We start from the raw sequence: 19500 nt of genomic DNA, 5'->3' as shown, positions 1-19500 counted from the left end.
TAATTAATTATATAAATAAAAGAGTTATATAAATAAATTAATTCATTAATAGCAGTAGTAGTGACATAATACATTTTCATCATATTCCCAATGTCTTATGGGTTAGTATGTGACATCATGAAATCTATCTGAATGATAAAGTGTAAGTGACATAAATAGACATAAAATACACTTATATTTAGGTTATTCAGTATAGATTTAATTGAAATTACTTAATTTTTGGCTTACAATTCATAATTATTATTTTTTAGTTCTACATAATATTATACATACATCATCATAGCCACTAATTGCACATAATAGTGCTGAAGCCATGCATATTTGATGTACTGCACAGTGTTTTTAGATTTAAGTATTTTATTAATAGTTATTTATCTGAATTTCTTGAACTTTGCATTGCAACACTGAAATTTCCCCATTGTAGGACACATTAAGGTTCTATTATCTTAAGCAGCAGAATAGGTTATTGCATCCAAAAGAGTAGCAGCAAATTGCATGCTTTTCTAATATTCTGCAGGCCCTAGTTGTTACAGGGTGGTATTACCAGAGCAGACAGCACTCCTCTGTCCTTGAGGTTAACCTAGCCTCATTCATGGCCTATATTTCACAGGGCTGGTCTCTCGGATGTTCCACTCAAGGACACACAAGGATCTGCTCTACATCTCCCCCATTTACCCTGGCAGTAATGACACTGAAATTATAAATTATCTGCAGAAATTAAAATCTTACAATTATATTTCAACATGTCTTTTATCTTCTTCCATAGCACACACATTTCCTTCCAGATCAAAAGTGCTATCTTATTTTATCTATATTGATCTTGTATTATGCAAGAGCACAACCTACATACATACAATCATTCTCTTGAGAAGCTTAATTTGCATTTCACCCTTTTTTCAATGCCACTGGAGCAACCTGCCAGAACAGTGTTTGACTGGATTTACTTTTTTCTCTGTTGAGCTTCATGGTCAACCAGGAGTACCTAGCTGGAGCCTATAGTGCATATTTTTAGAAATTGAAACACTTGAGATTAACTTTACTCACATGTGGGGAGAACATGCAAAATACTACACAGACGGACGCTCTTGCTGTGTTAAGTGACTTTAAAATGTGAGAATATGAATTATTGTAATCATTTGGTAATAATCACTATATTATTACCGATTATTCAATAGTCGAAAGAGGAAACACTATATCTTAGAACAGGCATGTCCAAACTGCGGCCCGTGGGCCAAAGGCGGCCCTCGGGCAAATTTTTCTTGGCCCTCAGGCTTCCAGGTGATTTGGCCCCTATTACTTTGCATCAATTAAAAATGAACTTTTTTACCGCAAGTTTTTTGAAAATCTACTTTGATAAAGCAAATATTGAAGATTTTATGTGTGGTTTGAGAATTTTAGAGTGAATAAAGGCTTATTCTAAAGTGTTAAACATGCACATATTTCAATTATTCACTGTATTGAGCTCCAGTCTATGGCCCTCGATCGGCCCTCTGCTTCATCTGTGTTTAGAAATGTGGCCCGTGATGAAAAAAGTTTGGACACCCCTGTCTTAGAATAATAAGTGTGTGCCTTTTCTTTTTACTAGTGGGAAAACTGTTGTATTATTTTTTGTATTACAATAACATTTAAGCTGTAGATTAAAATATATATTCTATGACTCATTATAGATTCTTAGTATTTAATTTGGCTATTTACTTGCATTAGAAAAGACTTCACTTGAATTATCATGCTTTATAGTTATTATTGGTATAAATGAGTTTAAATATTAACATTTGATTTGATTTAATGTAGCACTATATTGCCATTAAACATTTATTATTGTGAGTGTCCTTATTACATCACATCTTTTAAAAGATACTTGCTCCCTGCATAAACCTCTATATTTTCTTTTCTCTCTCTTCAGCTTTGGAACGGCAAGAGGAGATCATCCCTGAGCATCCAAACAACAGTAATATCCGCTGTAGCCCTCAAGACAAACGCTGCATACAGAAGACCCTCGCTCGGCACCCGTCTAAACCCACAAACCAGAGGAACATGGGCAGAGAGGAGGCCAAGGCTGCACTGGTGAGAAAATCAAACGCACCTCTTATTGTGTTTTTTACTGGAAACAAGGAAACAATGCTATAATAGTTAGTGGTTTAGCCCATGTCTACAGCAGGTGGTTCAGATTAGAGTTTATCACTGTGGACTCACATAAGCATTGCAGTTGGGCTATAAATTGTACAAATTACTGATTTAAAGGCCGTAACATTTAATCGTAGCAACGTGAAACAAAATACAGGTGCGCTTTGACACCATTATGGCATCTGCGGGTTTAACGTAGGCTAGACTGAAATCCTAACATCCCCATTAATAAGAAACAGGCCCATTTGAAACCACAGAGCTGCATTCCTGTAACACAGTAATATATAACATAAACACACATATGTCAAGCATAGAGACATTATGTGAGGTGGCCACCCAAGAAGATTTCACCTAAACTTGTCTCAATGTAGATTAAGTGTGAATTAAATAGCTGCAAAGGATACCTGTCAAGTACTTTGTGAAATATAAAATGCATATGCTGTGGTTTTGAATTGAGAGAGAAATGCAACCTATACTAAACTATATGTGGAGGGTTGTGGTATAGCATGTGAAGATTATAATTGTCTTGTTCATTGTAAGCATTAATTCTACATGATAAAAGTTTTGCTAATTTAATATCCAGTTACAGTTGTTGATGATTAATATGGGGTTAATATGTGGGGGTTTGTCTAATTCTTAAGTTTCTGGATGTCTAATGAACACTTTGTATTGTAAATTTATTACAGCAGTTGCTAGGTAGAGAGGTGGTATTTCCATTGTTAATGTTATTTAAAAAGTAAAATATATCCACAAATACCTTAAAAACTTAAGAACTAGTTCCAGACTAGTAAATGTTTGAAAATGTAGTCAAAAAGCCTTACATAGAACAAAAGCAAACTAGTGGTTAGCTATGAATAATTATATCAATAATACCATTTCGAGGAAAGGTCAGTTGAATGCCAAGGAGCAGCAGAAGTAGAAAAATGATGAAAAGATTTTGATGTAAGTCCAAAACTCTGTCTAGGAGAATCCAGAATTTTTCAAATGAAAGATGTAAAGATGTTTCCAAAGAGGCTAACTCCAACCACATGGAGCTGGTACAGAAACTTGCACAAGGATTTTGGGTTAGAGCATACACCCCCTAAGGTCATTAGAATTAGTTCCTGTTTTCCTCATTTGTTTAGATAGTTACTACTATGAGACAGTAAATACTTACTTTAAAATACTTTTACAACTTACATTAAAGGTGCACTATGTAACTTTTCTGATGGGGTCTTCCACCTACTCCAGTACTTTTAGGTGTTATTGTTTTGCCTGAAGAGTTCCACACTATGACAAATTAATTTACAATCCTGATTTTAAATATGTTTTTCAGTTCAATTATTTATGCTTTGCCAGTTGAATTTACTAAATTATGTTGTTGGGCAAGATACTCCAGTCACATTGTGTCAGTATATTAGGTTATTTGTGTAAGAAAGGCATAAAACCCAGAGAGAGAAGCCAAAAAGAAAAATAGATTTTCAACAGCTCATATATCCATCCATATTTCATAGTGATAATTTCCAGAGAGAATGGATTCAAACAACATGCCTAGATAATTCCTAGAAAACTGCAACATTTTACAAATACACAAAAACTACTTCGGACAAGACAGATATTGAGCCCACTGAACTAAGTTTACACTGCCAAAAAAGCATACCTAGTTAAAAGGTGCACTGGGTAGTTTTCCTGGTGGAGGGTGCACCATCTGCTGGTTTCCATTGAAATATTATTACTTTGCCTGGAATGTTCCACTGTATGGCATTACCAATCTAAAAACATTCATTCATTACTCTGAGTAAACTCGCCTCTCCACAGATACAGCCTATAACTTGGCCTGGTGGTATGATCTGGTTGTCTCCATGTAGAAAATTAAGATAAATGCCATATTAATCTCCAAGCAGATGGCAGATCCTTCAATAGAAAAGTTACGTAGCGCACTTTTAGATAGCTTGTAGATCATATAATTAAAATTAAGTCATTGTACCTAAAGCATTTCTGGTTACTTCTGTCCAGGCTCCTTGTCGTGCTGAGCTGCAGAGGGCGCTAGACCGACTGGCCTCGAACTCTCGTACCCATGACGACCTGTTCACCATCCCCATCCCAAATTGCGACAAGAATGGAGACTTTCACACCAAACAGGTCAGTGTTCTGCAAGACAAGAAGGGCATATACCATATAGCTAAAGTAAAAAGAAGCTAAAAACAGCTGACTTACATTTGGTGTTGCTTAGACAGTTAACATTTCTTAAAAAGACCAGAAAGCACAACAAATTTCATACAACAAACAAACACACACACACACACAAAACGACAACAAATTTCATAATATTTTTTAAAAAGACCAGAAAACATAACAAATTTCATAAAACAAACAAACACACACACATACAAAACCACACATAATTTCATAAAAAACAGTTTCAGTATCTTAGTAGCCGTACCAGTTTTTCAAAGCTTGATCTCAGATCAGACCTCAGAAGCTTGCAAGGCTGGGCCAGGTTAGTACTTGGATGAAACACCGCTGGGAATTCAAGGTGCCACAATGAGGCTCCAGCGGCAAAAACTGTGGTTGTGCTTAAACAGGACACCTCACTTATATTGCCTAGTATGAATGTGGTGTGTGGGTGAGTGATGGTGGCGGTTGGAGGAGCCAATGGCACAGATTGGCAGCCTCACTTACATAGGTCTGCACTCAGGACAGCTGCAGCTACAATAGCAGCTTACCACGAGTGTGGAGTGGATGAATAATACACTTTAAAGCACTATCAATGCTATATAAATCCAGTGATTAATTAATTAATTAATTTTTCTACACATAAGAGTATAAATGGTGAAGTTGAAAATAAACCGCAAACTATATTGTAATGTATTTAAGAACTTTTATTCGACAATGGTCACATTTTTTTACAATAGCATCAGTCAAATATACAAAAAGTAGTAAGAACTGTCCCATAAAACTACTTGGAGCCTGAAGATTTATCTCTGCAGAACGAGTTTCAAGACTTGACCAGATAAGGTTAATGTTACTGAGTCAGCACCAATAAAAAAGCAAAGCAAAAACTTTCATTTAGTTTGTTAAACCCACTACCCTTTGACCACAGCAGCGTCTGGGGTCCAAAAGCTCAAATGCAGCAGATGAAACTATTGTCTTAAATTCAGTTCAAGATCAACACAACATGTTTCAAATAACTGTCTTATGAGACCAGCTAATGCCAAGACCCCTATTTATCTAAGCTCTCATAAAACCGTGATTTATATGCGAAAATCGAGAACAGTGATGTGCGTATGTGTAAAAGACTGCTTCCCCTCTTAACTGTAATGGCTTCATTACTTTGTTGCATGCAAAGAGCAAGATTTTAGGCGCAGTTACTCCTTTGCAAGTTGAAGTCTTGAGATAACGTCACAAGAATGGGATTGAAAGGCTGTAGATAAGGCATAGGCGTGGATTTGTGGAGCAATCAAAGAGTCAATGTGATAAAGAAAAGTTAAGTGGTTGGGTGGTGCACGTGTGGATTTTATAACATGGTATAAAGTGCATCTGACAGGTTAGGCTAAATAAGAAATATAGTTAATAGAATTATATTTAAGATTTCAGTAAAAATAATATCTAGTTTGATCTAGTCTTAAATTTTGGTGAAGTTTATCATTTTACTTCCTGGTGGATAGCATACACAAAGTTAATTCCAAAACTGTTAACTAGCCACTATTATGTTAACAAAGGCCAAAATATGTCTAAACTGCAAATAGCTATAATTAGAATAAAAATAAATTAAAACACCTTTATTTTGTTAAATGAAGATTTAGGTCTTACAAGCAGTGGTACAGAAAACAGTGCAAAAAGGTGTTTAGGGCAAATATTGAAAATCTAATGTTAAAAAAATAAAAATAAAAAAAATAGGAAGCCTCTGAAATATTGTGAACCACCTTCCATTTAAGAACTCACTGCTACTTCCTGTGTTGTACTTTTCTTTTCAAATTCTTTTTCCTTTCAGCGTTTTCCCCCATAAACTGTACTTGACTAATGTAAAAAATATTTAGCTCAGATACTATCCCACCAAACCAAGTACTACGTAGAAAACCATATAAACCTGTCATGAACTTTTACAGATTGTATTCACAAGCATCTGTTTACTGTTTAACTTGCTGTGATAAAGACCATTAGGGAAATGCAGGTCATCGGGGACAACTGGGAGTCATTTCACGGCAGAGCAACTATTTAAACTGTTAACTTCTCAGCATAGTTTTATTGGTTAATGAGAAAATTTTCCAATTGCAGAATGGCTGGGAGTCAAGGTTACAAAATGTTTATTGTTAAATAGAAAATGCAGCTTTTTGCTTAGATTGCATTTTTTATCCTTCAGCTTTCTCAATATTCTACCATAGCCACAGGCTGCAGGGTGGATGAAATCAGGGTAGATTTTTACACCCACCCTGCTGAAATCATTACTTGAACTGGTTGCAATTTTGGTTACTAGAGTTGACATAAAACAAATATATAAAAGCTGTACTGAATATCAAGTACAGATATCAAGTTTGAAACAGTAAAGGTTACTCTGAATGTGCCACTTAAAATCGACAAATTATGCTGATGTGACATATATGTTTGACATTTGAAGTGGAAATAAACATATTTCATTCTGTAACAGTGTAAAAAGAGGCCTAGAAATAAACCTTATAGTCAAATCTGTATACCATTCCATTAATCAGCTCTTTACTTGCAACACCGACATACTCTAATTTGCTTGTGTACTTGTTTGACCTTCTCTAATAGTCACATATGGTTCCTCAGCCGATGGTGTGAATTTCTGTTCCCTTTTTCTAGACATGGGTATTTGAACTTTTTGTTCCAATGGAAAAAATAAGGGTTACTTAGACTTTAAACTTAATTTTAATACTCTCTCTTTTCTTTTAATACTTTGGCTTCTTTTTTGAGATTGATCAATTGGCCGAGATTTTTTTTTTTTAAATAATAGTATGTGTTTAGATGAGTCATGAACTGGCAACCCTCTGGTTAGTGGGGAGCAACCCACTGCACCAAATTATTGATTACTTCAACAGATTAAATTATTATATAAAACATGAAACATTAGCCAATTCAATTCAAAATATTGCAGGATAACTTTACCAGCTGTACTGTATTAGTAACTACTTCATTGACATAATACTTGAAAAGCAAGTGAATAATAATGTAATAATGTAATATTTTTTGGGATGAAACTGGGAAGATCTACTCTATGTTGTCCATTATATATTGACATTTTTATACATCTTTTATAACATAGATACTTGCCATTGGAATATTAAGATGTCCATGATGATAAGTAGATGGTGGACCCTCCAACAGAAAAGCTACATAGTACACCTTTTAAACAAATAAGATATATTATGATGGGAATTCAGTTAAAACATAAGACTGCTCTCAAGATCCCTAAGACCTGATTTAGGTCTTGCTGTATTATACCAACCTTCTTTTATGTGCCCTGCTTTAGTGCCACCCTGCTCGCGATGGCCAGAGAGGAAAGTGCTGGTGTGTGAACCCCAAAACCGGCCTCAGGATCCCGGGACCCCTGGAGCTTCGGGGAGACTTGGACTGCCACCAACTTGTGTCGGCTACACTGAGGGATTGAACTGTAGAGGGCGCTGTGGAGAGAGCAGAATCAGCTAAATTCTACTGGTGCTTATAGGAGCTGTACACTTGGAGAAGGACTTCGCCGCAAAGCCTGATTCACGGCGGGGTCATGGTACCTGTGCTTACGCAACAAAAAGGAAACCATAGACTTTTTTGATATCTTATTTTTCCGGTGTGTGAGAGGGTGCTGTGAGTCTTTTGAGCACTTGTTGTATATTGTTTTGGCTCTGTGAACTTGAGGATGTTTTTAGATGTGTGCTTCTGAAATACAAGTGGCAAAAATGTTTAAGATGTGATAAATGTAAATAGGCAAAATGTGTTTGTCTAGTCTAAACTCTCCAAAATATAAAAATAACACAGATGACATTAGTTAAGCCTTTCAGAGCTTCAATATGGTTACTGGTAGGCTTACAGATAGCAAAATTGTGATCTGAGGCAATTTTTAAGTATTGTAGCTAACAGTTTCATGTCATGACCCTCTCATGCTGAATTACATCTAAACTGGTCTCCACAGATGCTAGGCTGCTGTGATGAACTGATGAAGAGTGGAATATGAAAACCACAATCTCCTGTGTTAAATTGCCAAATGCTACGCTGTTGCGTTTTACTGCACCAAAGTGAAAATGATATTCTTGACAGACATTTGGTTAAAAACCCAATGGAGACACATTACTGTTGCTGTGAACAGTTGTTGTCCAAATGCCTGCAGCAGAGCAGGGCTCAAATGCTGTATACTGCTGATAGTCTAATCATATTACCACAGCCTCCACTGGATGCCAATTTCACTCCAAATGTTTTATGACACGCCTTGACACATTCTCTATATCCATCTAAAGGAAGAAGTGCAGATTTTCTACCAAGGAACTGTGCCAAACCTGAATATAAAACATGTCTATGATGTATTTAAACAATGACTTAAGTGTAAAAGGTTCTGTGGAGCTGGTCTAAAGTGACAAGCACATGTGCAAACATCTGCAACAACCTTGGGGAAAACATGCCACTTACAATCACAGTAAATATCATCTATACAGAGCAGCTGTATAAAAGCTAAGGAGCTGACACTAGGCTTGGTAAATAAAAGCAGAGATAAAACTAGAGACTGTTCAGTTTAGACTCTGCATTGTAGTCACAGTAGAGGTTTAACTGATAAACTGGCTGGCAACTGGTGCTATGTTCCAAAGCAAACAAGGTGTAGCTTAACCCCTTAGGCACATATCATATTGTAAAATGAACTGCAGAATGACTACAGGTGTGAACTAGGGGGATGCTTAAATCTCATATACACAAAGATTGTAGTCATGCACACACCACCCATAAGAGACAGCAAAGAATGGTAAATGCTGGTTAATTCATGTAGCTTGAGCCAAATGTTCTCTTTCCAAAGACTAGAAGAAAATAGTTCTTTTATAAATCCAGGCATGTGTAATAAGTTTTAGAAGAAGTTTTAGAAAAAGCTATATCTCTTAAGTTGTTGAATTGTTGAGTGAATTCATTTTTTATTAAACATGTTTGTTGAAGCTACAGTACTTTGTGTTCATTGTTGTTGAATATAATGACGTTCTCAACATTTCTGTACTATGTTATCACTATATCTGTTATGTGTACAGCGAATGAAATTGTGTTTGCATGAATACAAATGAACATGGGGTGGGACAAAACAGTCTTTGTCAAGATTACAACAATAAATAAAACTTAACTGAACTATGGATAAAAATGTATGTTGTAATTGTTTTATATATAAATTGTAGTATATGTATATGTCAATAAAAAGTATACAAATCTAAAGCATTGCCTACATTTTGGGATTAAATATGATCCTAGGGGATCAAACAGGTGTATGGGTAAAATATGCCCTTTATGTTTTAACATCATATTAGGCCTATATATGTATTAAAAATGAAACCTGTATGCTGGGGCTGTGGTTCTCCACTGCGTTCATAACTGGATCTTGAGAAAACAAATAAAATGCAGCACAGAGGAAATAAACAGGAAATAAGATTTATGAACTAGTGAGTAGAATGTATGACAACATTGAAACATTAATTGAAAACATGTTTAAAATATAGGTCTATAAAAATAGTGTCATTTGAGTCAAAAAAATAAATAATTTAGTATAAAATGTCACTTTAATGACTATATTTAAGATTAAAGATGTGGTCTTTGTTTAGCACAGTATTTTTAAAGTAATAGAAGAAATAACACATTTTAGTTGCGGGGGGAGACTAGGCTACCCTGCGCTTCTCTACTGATGGGAAAAATTAAACAAGTTCTATAAGACACCTGACATGCTCTCCTTATTATGAACGGGTCAGTGGCAGAACATATGCCTGGAATGTGTCCCAAAGAACATTATATCACATGAATTTAGCTGCTAAAAATACCTCAGCAGAGTAAACTTTCAGCTCTGCTTACTTCCACTGCCTGCGTCTATTTTGGTGAGTCTTACAGGCTTAAGGAGTGTATATGAAACTGCATTAAAAGACCAAGCTTTGCAAGTTCCTCCTTGATAGATTCAAAATGTGACAGGACATGTTCTGCTCCCGAGCCCCCACAATCCCCCAGCTGTGCCCTGGAGGCCTACCTACATACACAGTAGCTTACCGTAGACATGTGACCTATCCACAGGTGTCCAAATCCACACTAAAGCCTGGCTTAGTGGACGATGTAATGAGAATGGCCCTCCGCACCTGCACATAAGATAACAACAGTGTCCACATGCATATTATACAAAACACAGGTCAAGCAGAAATCACCTAAGTCCTCAAGTGCCCTGGTGAACAGAAGCAAAATGAGGTCCCAATGAACACAATCAATTAACACACCCAAAACAAGGTGTATTGGGGTTGAATGCACAGAGATGAAGGGTGAATCCCCCTGACTTTAGTTTGTTGTTTAAGGGACACACTATTACAACCATTGACCTGGGCGGCTCTGGAATAATGTGAACAAGAATGCTAAGTATTTCTCTTCTGGCAACAAGGCAACGGAGAAAAAGACATGCACAGTTTGCACAGAAGGAGAATGTGAGGCGATTTTGATGCAGCCCTTGCAACAATGACATAATAAATTTCCTAATATATTTGTATAAATATAGGCCTAGTGGTTTGAGTCAAAACGAAACATAATTTAGATTACAATATAGAGAATACAGAGTAATGTTGACTGGATACATTACAATCCTTAGTTTTAAGTTTTATTAAATAGCCTACACATAGCATAGCTCATTGGCACTGACAGTAGTACTTGCTTGTCTAAATGTGTTTCAAACCTTTACAGGAGAAAAGGAAAAAAGGTAAATCATATCACTTTATTTAGAGTATGCGTATAATTAATGACATAATGTAGAAATCCTTGACTATTATGTCACAGAGGGCTATATAATTACTCTATAAAATGGCAGAGTCTGTAGGTGACAGATTCATTGGATTGAACACATCATAAAAACATGTTTACATACATAACTGTCTATTTAATGGGCTGTAACACATTTTAATGATGGGCACATATTGCCAGTAAAGGAAACAGGTGATGTTTTGTTTGAACATATAGGTCAACTAATGACTGTGGGTTATAAATTTCTCACGGCTTTACTATTTACTATCGATCTAAGTGCAAGCATGCTAAATTCTTCAAAACTGGGCTGTGTAGGCCTAGCCATAAGATGAATAAGGCCTAAAATTCAAGTACAGTATATGATTACTCAAATAAATCATACGCTTTGAGAAATGTTGACATTCTTTCATCTATAGAATTCATGTCACTTTAATTATTTTTAGTCAACTAGCTAAATAATGAATGAATGAAGTGGTGAAAGGCTATAGCCGATACTCAAATAACTGTTAGTTCATAGTAATAATAGGGTTTAGGTCAAGTTGCCTATTCACATTAGTGAGACAGCTCCATCATCACCATACGATTGGCTACCTGACAGCTACTTGCAAATAAATCAAAATGAATGCATAATAAAACACCATCTATTATATTTACAGGTATTAATTTGACAGTTACAACGACTAACAACATGACATTTTTTCAAAATCATGAATTAAACCAAAGGTTTTATTGTGTCAAGACCTCATTTTCACTGCTTGTCTTTGCTGTATTTCTACGGCTGTGCGAATCTAATGAGACTGCAGCCCTGACAGCTCCCCAGGCTGGCTTGGGCATCCGTGTTGTGCAAAGGCAGTGCTGTAATGAGCGGAGGGTGGGGGTGCACTTCTGGAAGATTCTGCAGAAAATCTTACGAGTGGACCCCATTTCATCGTATATTGTGGGGGCTGCTTGCTTCGCCGAAGAGCAGTAGTAGCCCAATTTTTGCCCAAGCCATAACCTTCACGGGGATGGGGACTTTTCAGGTGAGTTTTTGCGCACGCCACTTCACCTTGATGCCGCTTATCACCAACATCACTGAAAATCTGTCATTTCTTTGACGTTGCCTGGACATAATGTTTTACAGATGGCATTTTCTTTTCATAGAGCCAGCTAACGTTGTCCAGCTAAGAGCATGCATAGTGACACGATGACAAATTAATCACCCCAGATTGTCAGAATAAACACATACGATCAGTCATAATGGTGTAATAACAAAGGCAATGCAAATACTTTTAAAGCTACGGCTGGACAATCAGCGCGAGTACTTTCACAAGCTAAGTGGCTAATGTTATCTTAGCAACTGTGGGCTAGCCTTGATACACTGGATAATGTAGTAGAGATATATAACCGAGTTAGCAACCACAGTGTCAAATTCATACTATGACCTTGATTGAATCGATATCACGTCTCGGATTTAACTACTGCAAATCGTGTAAAACGCCATCGCTACTGATATAATAGAGACTGCTGTCACGAAGTTTACGCGTTTGTGTGCATCAGAATTTGCAGGCGGATGTATTGTGACAGTATGCTAATGTGCTAAGCTAGTTAGCCACAGTCCCATTGCCCTTACCGCAGCACCGGCATCTCTTTTGTCTCCATGGTCCTCACTTTTCTCTCTAAACTGAAGTGTCAAACCCAAACTGATTATTGTCCAAATATTTAGTATTATGAAATACATGGTCAAAGGTCAATTATGCGTGCAATAATTATTCTTTGAAGTACAGATATAATAATAGTAAAAATGATCATTTCGATTCTGATCAATGAACTTGCCACTAGCTGCCTTTGTTATATTTTATTTGCATAATTTGGGGTAGTTTAAGATAAAAAAAAAAAATATATATATATATATATATTTTTTTTTTTTTTTTATTTTATTTACTTATTTATTTATTTATTCTGTTATGATTCAAGCTCTGTCCCTATTCGTATTTGTATATTTGCAAGTATTTATTTCTCATTAAATACATTAATGTTGGACAACTGCAATTATAGTATACAGTTGTCCAAATCTAACATATTATATAATTTTTTAAAAAATATATTCATAAAGGTCATCTGAAAATAATTATATTCAATTACTCAAAAACAATGTGATAAGAAAGAAGAATATAACTAAGGCATGACTACTACATAAATACTACATATATGACCTGAGTAAAAATGTGATATAGGCTATTTAGGCCAACTTTACATATCCACACAGAACACCAAACACAACCTGCTTTAACTTGACCCCTTGACCTCCTTTGATTTGTGTTGTGTAACAAAAACAAAGCCCAGTTCTGTCTGTCCTCCTCAAACATGTCTATTATTTACAGCGTCAATGATTGGAATAGACTGATACCAACCTTCCCCTCCTAAGATGTCAAGTAAGAGTGTTTTAGTATTTGTTCACATTTGTTTTCTGATTAATTGTGTTTATATTATAACATATGCTGCCTGTCCTGCACTCTTAAGTTGTAAAACCTTTTTTTTTCTGACTGTGATATCTTCTTTTTGTCTTATAACAGAGAGGCCATCCTATGCCCCTCCCCCACCCCCTGCCCCTGCTGCTGTAAGTATCATTATTTCAAATATAAATAGAACAGTTGTGGGATTAACAGTTGGTGACTTATTAGTTTTAAGGTGACTGTTTTGTGTAGTTATTTTATATTAAAAAAAATAATTAATTTCACAGTCTTTTAAGGGGAATTCAATCTTGTAGCTTCTAGTAAAGATTTGACTGTCACATGACTCACATCGCATGAATGCAAGTGTTTGTCATTGAATTATATTATTTATGTTATTTTTAATTTGTTTTTTCATCAGCAAATTCCCAACACCCCTGGGTTTGTCGGGTACAACCCTTACAGCCATCTGGCCTACAACAACTACAGACTTGGCGGGACCCAAACCACCAACAGTCGAGCAACGGTACACAGATTAATAATATATACATACACAGGATGAAACATGTAATTTAGTATGATAGAAAAGTGAGGGTTTGGAGATACAATTTTGTAGTATATTTTTTGTATATATATTTTGTAATATTTATAGAAACAAATAGAATAGCAAAAAACAAGCTGTCATTGGCAGACACTTGTCTGAAACTTAAATTGAACTAAAAGATCCATCTAGGTGAATGTAATAAAAGCTTAGTCTTAAAAGCCTAAAATATAACATAATTGTGTCAAAGAGATATCTGTTGCATGTCATTTCAAACTCTCATTCCATTATGGTCAAATTAAGACATCATTGTGCATTCAAATCACTTGCCTTTCAAGGTCTGCATTTCTTACAGCCACATTAAGAAACTCATGCCAAGTGTTGCCATGGCATTACAGGCTTCTGCTCGGCATGCCACTGGCTACTCAGCGCTAATACAGTCACTGCATGAAGGCTGTGGTTGGACAAGCAAGGGGGAAAAAATCTAGTCATGTTTAGTTTTTATTCTACCCTAGCAGTGTCAGAACCTCAAAATTGTGTTTATACATTAACTTACTCATTTGAAGTAGGGTCGCTTCTTCACATATCTGATCTCTGATTTGGCCTGGTAGTGCCCTCTACTTGTCTTTATGTAGATAGAAAAATGTAAACATTTTCATGCTGTGGAACATTCCAGGTAAGGTAATAACAGACAAGCAGGTGTACCTTTAAATGATAATTAATTGTCCCTTCACCATTATATATGGCTATTCACAATACTCCACAGATAAAATCTTAAACTATTTTATTTTAGATAATTATTCAACACTGATGTTTATAATTCTTTATAACTTTTTTTCTTCAAACTAGAACTCCTCCGGCATAAATATCCCCAAACCACCCAAGCCACCGGACAAGCCTCTGATGCCGTATATGAGATACAGTCGGAAGGTAAGTGCCCGTTGTGTATTGGTACATTTTGCATCATCATTGTGCTTTGTTGGAAGAAAGTGGTGATTTGTTTGATAAATTCTGCATAGGGCAAGTTATTTAGTCTTAGATAGTGGTAGTTTAAGGTAGGTTTGAAGGCAGATTAAAACTAGCTAGGCCAGGCCACATCACATAGTGGGATGTATCAACTTGGAGATGGAGCTTAAAGCACACGGCCTCCTCTGGTTTGTGACCTCTCTGCAAAGAGATAACTACTTATAGCCCCCTCCCACCCAACCCAACCCCACACCCATGTCTGGTTCTCATCACCAGGTTTGGGATCAAGTAAAAGCCTCCAATCCTGATCTGAAGCTATGGGAAATTGGGAAGATAATCGGTGGCATGTGGAGGGACCTCACTGATGAGGAGAAACAGGATTATTTGAATGACTACGAAGCAGAGAAGGTTGGTTGTTTTACAAAGGGGTGTGTATGGGGTTCTTCTCATGGTTGACCAGTAGATGTGTCTCCAACAGTTGTGGGTCCCTCCCGTCATCATCCCTACCTCTGTAACAGTCAACATCTGTCCTGTCCTAGTAGGGCTGCAAGATATATCACAATTAAATCAAAAGTGCAATTGGAATGGTCGCAATATGCATATTGCAACTAAATGACTCATCTTATTCTGTATAACACCTGCTAACCTAGTAGTTTAACTTTTACAAACATGTTATGAAATGCATGATATTCTTGTATTAGTTTAGACTTCTATCAAAATTTAATCAATGGTTAAAGCTCTGGACCTGCTTCAAATGTTTATTGTAAATCCAGTTATTAAACAATACATTGCAAATATAATTGCAATCGCAATGTTTATCAGAGAAATCTCAATTTGATTTTTTTTCCCCCCAAAATCGTGCAGCCCTATGTCCTAGTTATCAAGGTTTTCATGTTGCTTGCCTTTTCTGTGGTCTCCTTTTTTCCTTGTCATTCCTGTCATCTTTTCCAACCCTAGATTGAGTATAATGAAAGCTTGAAGGCCTATCACAACTCGCCAGCCTACTTGGCCTACGTCAATGCAAAAAGTCGTGCAGAGGCAGCTCTGGAAGAGGAGAGCCGCCAAAGACAGTCCAGACTAGACAAGGGTGAGCCGTACATGAGTATCCAGCCAGCGGACGACCCAGATGGTAAGACTGCTTAGATAAATGTCTAAATGTCTCCCAAGGTTTAGATACAGTCAGACGTGTAATTACGACAGCAAGACCACACACCGCTGACCACTCGCACACCCATTCCCACTTTTTTTGAGTTGCACTGTCAAAAAACAAACTTTTTTTTTGTAAGATGGGAAAATAGTCACAACATCAACATAATATAAATATGTTTGTAGTTATTCTCAGTTGTAGATTGATACAGTGACAACGCTAATTTTGACATAATTCAAAACAAGCATGTAAAGTTTGTGGTCAATTTTCATTAAAAATAACTTGTTGTAGCAACAGACATAAAGGCAAAACAAATGAAGGGCATTTCAGTTACACCCACGTTTAGGAAATGAGGCTGGTTTTGGGCTTGACGCGCTTACAGTAGGACATAATGATGCACAGGAAAAAAAATGCAGATAAAACTCAAATTGCTATTTAGAAACACCCCAGACCATAAAATCCCTGTATCCCAATGGGTTACATGCTCAAAAGATGTTTGGAACATTTGGGATTAACATTATTTAACTGGAGGCTACTTACTAAAGAGAAGATATTATGTTTATGCAGTCTTCTCTATATTCTATAAGCAAGTAAATTGTGTATACGTTCAGGACATTTTCTGGTCATTTGAAATTGCAGGCTTTTTTCCAAACTACAAACAGTGAGTTGTAATTGCTGTAAAAGTTTCATTTAAAGGTAACCTTTTACTTACTTGAAGATTTAAAGAAATCAACTTTTTAGAGCTTCTAAGCATGTTATAGTTGATTCCCCTCCTCATGTATCCTTTCTAAATTGTATTTGGAGTGATTAGTGCATGTGTGAGCCATCTTTAGTCTCTTTCAAGATGCCGTACTGCAGATTAACCCCTGGCTCACTAATGTGATGTGCAGCTATCCATCAGAGGGGCTGACAACTTCACAGCCCTTTGTTGGGATGATGTTTACAGCAACGTCTGCTTCCATTGGGCACCATAGTTTTCTGACACGGAAGTCAGTGGTCTTGTTTCATTTATTAACTAATTTTAGATTGATTTAACAAGTGCAAATTATAACATAACGATCCACTGGTGTCATAGATAACTGTTTAGCAGACACGAGCACAATAGGTCTTCTTTAAGTCAAACACTATAAGGATTAAGCAAATGAAGGCATACTTGTAACATAATGATACTACATTTTTGTTTTGCTAATACATAGAATCACTTAACTTAATAAAATAGATTTCTTTACCCTGGCTTTGTTGTGATTTTAGATTATGACGATGGGTTTTCCATAAAGCACTCAGCTGCTGCGCGTTTCCAGCGTAACCACCGTCTGATTAGTGAGATCCTGAGCGAGAGCGTGGTGCCCGATGTGCGCTCTGTCGTCACCACAGCCAGAATGCAGGTCCTCAAACGCCAGGTCCAGTCTCTGATGGTGCACCAGGTCTGTGGAGTTTGAATTTCATAATTTAAAGATAAATTACATGTAACTCACAAAGTCAAGTTTTTTGTCACAGAGGAAGCTGGAAGCGGAGTTGCTTCAGATTGAAGATCGGCACCAGGATAAGAAGAGGAAATTCATTGAAGCAACTGAGACGTTCACTAATGAGCTCAAAAGGGTATGTGGAGAGTACACACATTTCTACAGGGTCTAGGTGCCACTACTGGATGCTGTTCAGAGTGTAGATTGTTTATGTGCCAGTCTCTATCCAGCTGCTGCTAATTTTATTCACATGTTTCTCATTCACTTCTCATAATTTTAGAGCCTTTGGATGTGTTTATGTGAAACTTGATTCTGTGTTGTGAAATCACAATATTTACAAAAGGGGGCGCCATTTGTTCTGTAGAGTTATGGCTACACTGAGAGACAAGAGACAAGTTTAGTTATTAAAGAATGAGCCCATAAATCCATCAGCATAACTTTGAGTGTTCACGAGTCTGATAATTGTTCCCTCTGCAGCTGTGCTGTATGAAGGTGGAGGTGGACATGGATAAGATCTCTGCTGAGATTGCTGCAGCAGAGGAAGCGGCTCGCAAACGGATGGCCGATCGAGAGAAGGACTCAGGAGAGAGAGGGGGCAGAGAGGGAGCGGGCTGTGTTTTAGCCGAAGAAGAGAAACATGTCTGTTCCACTCATGGGAGCAAGTCCCAGAATACTCTCAGTGACATGAGCAAGGATGGCGAGGACGCAGAGAGCAACTCCACAGACCCACCAGGTATTATTTATTATTTTTAAAGTATGTGTAGTTGTAATATACTGATCTGGTTTGATGTAGGAAAGCCAAAGGCCGCAGAGGAGGTGGAGGGTCCCGTGGGCAGTGAGGAGGGAGCTTCTGAGGACAAAGAGAGTGTCCCAGAAGGAGCAATGGAGGAAGGCACCAGCGACAGTAACACAGGCTCCGAGACCACCTCAGCTCAGACTGAAGATGCCCCCAACAGTGAGGCGTCAGAGGGGCCGAGTCGCTCCAGGGCCCACTGACCCACGCTTGAATGTCTGAACTGTCCCACAGTCCTATTACACATATTGCACAGGTTCATCTCAGATTGTCAAAGTTTATTGAGTATTCCCATCTTTCAATGTTTTGCATGTTATTTTTAAAACACCAAGGCTGCATTTGGAGGTTGTACACATAAGAACAAGCACTTAAAGCCACTAAACAATGGTCCTGTCTAAAATATCGGCTGCTCAGTGCTCCACAAACAGCCATGTGAGAGCATTATATAATTTCCATTTGGAATAAACAGGACGAATTTAGCCATATATTATCATTGCTCTCTAGTGCTAAATCTGAAAGAGAGTTGACTTTAAATTTAAATAATATTGTTCAGTGTTTGAATTTTATATTTGTACTGTAATGTTATTGTTGCTTTTATTGTTAATTTTGCATGTTGCAGTTTTGTTGACAAATTTGTGAAAAGTGCGGTGGTGGTCAATCTTCTTTGTTTACTCGTTATCAGTATTACAGTGGCAGTATTGTCTCAGGAGTTTGTAGTCTTCAGTAGTAATAGTTTGTTATTTATTATCAGCATTTTATTGTACTTGTGTAATGGCTGTCCTTGGCCGGAGCCAGGCCCATGGATGAGTGTATCACATGATAACTAATGCTGTACAATGCCAACTACCAGTGTTCTCAAGTTTGCTGGCTGTCAATCAAATCAAAAGCAGTACGCTTAGAACATGTGTGTTTTATCAAGATTGCAATTTAACAGAACATTTTTAAATGTACTGTAATTACAGTATTACAAGGTTTGCATAAAAAGGAGATTCATGTCATATAAACAGCTTGAAGAGTTATTATAAACATGCAGTCTTAAAAAGAATTTCCTTTTTCATATTTATACCAATAAACTTTTGTATACGAAATAA

At 36.9% G+C, this 19500-nt stretch overlaps 2 protein-coding genes and 1 long non-coding RNA gene across 4 annotated transcripts in view; 2 read left to right on the top strand and 1 right to left on the bottom strand.

Moving 5' to 3' along the window:
- The window catches only part of LOC110173849 (insulin-like growth factor-binding protein 4), a 19909-nt gene extending 12177 nt beyond the window's left edge, over nt 1-7732 (top strand). The window contains exons 2-4 of the mRNA XM_020939856.2: nt 1904-2064; nt 4120-4245; nt 7595-7732. Of these exons, the coding sequence (XP_020795515.1) occupies nt 1904-2064; nt 4120-4245; nt 7595-7732 (425 nt within the window). The remainder of the gene's footprint in view (nt 1-1903; nt 2065-4119; nt 4246-7594) is intronic.
- LOC129410357 (uncharacterized) lies at nt 7336-12889 on the bottom strand. Its single transcript, XR_008632839.1, has 4 exons — nt 12680-12889; nt 10336-10421; nt 7571-7745; nt 7336-7467 (listed from the first exon to the last, which is right to left on the bottom strand). It is a non-coding gene; the product is annotated as an uncharacterized LOC129410357 (long non-coding RNA).
- Nucleotides 11864-19500, top strand: LOC110173861 (SWI/SNF-related matrix-associated actin-dependent regulator of chromatin subfamily E member 1-like). Of its 2 annotated transcripts, XM_020939868.2 has the most exons (11): nt 11867-12089; nt 13431-13481; nt 13623-13666; nt 13921-14025; nt 14890-14970; nt 15283-15414; nt 15964-16135; nt 17405-17577; nt 17651-17752; nt 18094-18349; nt 18410-19500. In XM_020939868.2, exons 2-11 carry the CDS (start codon nt 13475-13477, stop codon nt 18610-18612), a joined length of 1275 nt encoding a protein of 424 aa, XP_020795527.2. In that variant the 5' UTR covers nt 11867-12089; nt 13431-13474; the 3' UTR covers nt 18613-19500. The 2 variants fall into 2 exon arrangements, with proteins under 2 accessions (XP_055014333.1, XP_020795527.2); XM_055158358.1 differs by lacking the exon at nt 15283-15414 and having other exon boundaries at nt 11864-12089.

The sequence above is a fragment of the Boleophthalmus pectinirostris genome, unplaced genomic scaffold (genome assembly GCF_026225935.1).
Source record: "Boleophthalmus pectinirostris isolate CB_2022bp ecotype Guang Dong unplaced genomic scaffold, ASM2622593v1 HiC_scaffold_22, whole genome shotgun sequence".
NCBI lineage: Eukaryota > Metazoa > Chordata > Actinopteri > Gobiiformes > Gobiidae > Boleophthalmus > Boleophthalmus pectinirostris.
The sequence above is the reverse complement of the archived record's forward strand: the minus strand, read 5'-3'. Positions and strand labels throughout refer to the sequence as shown.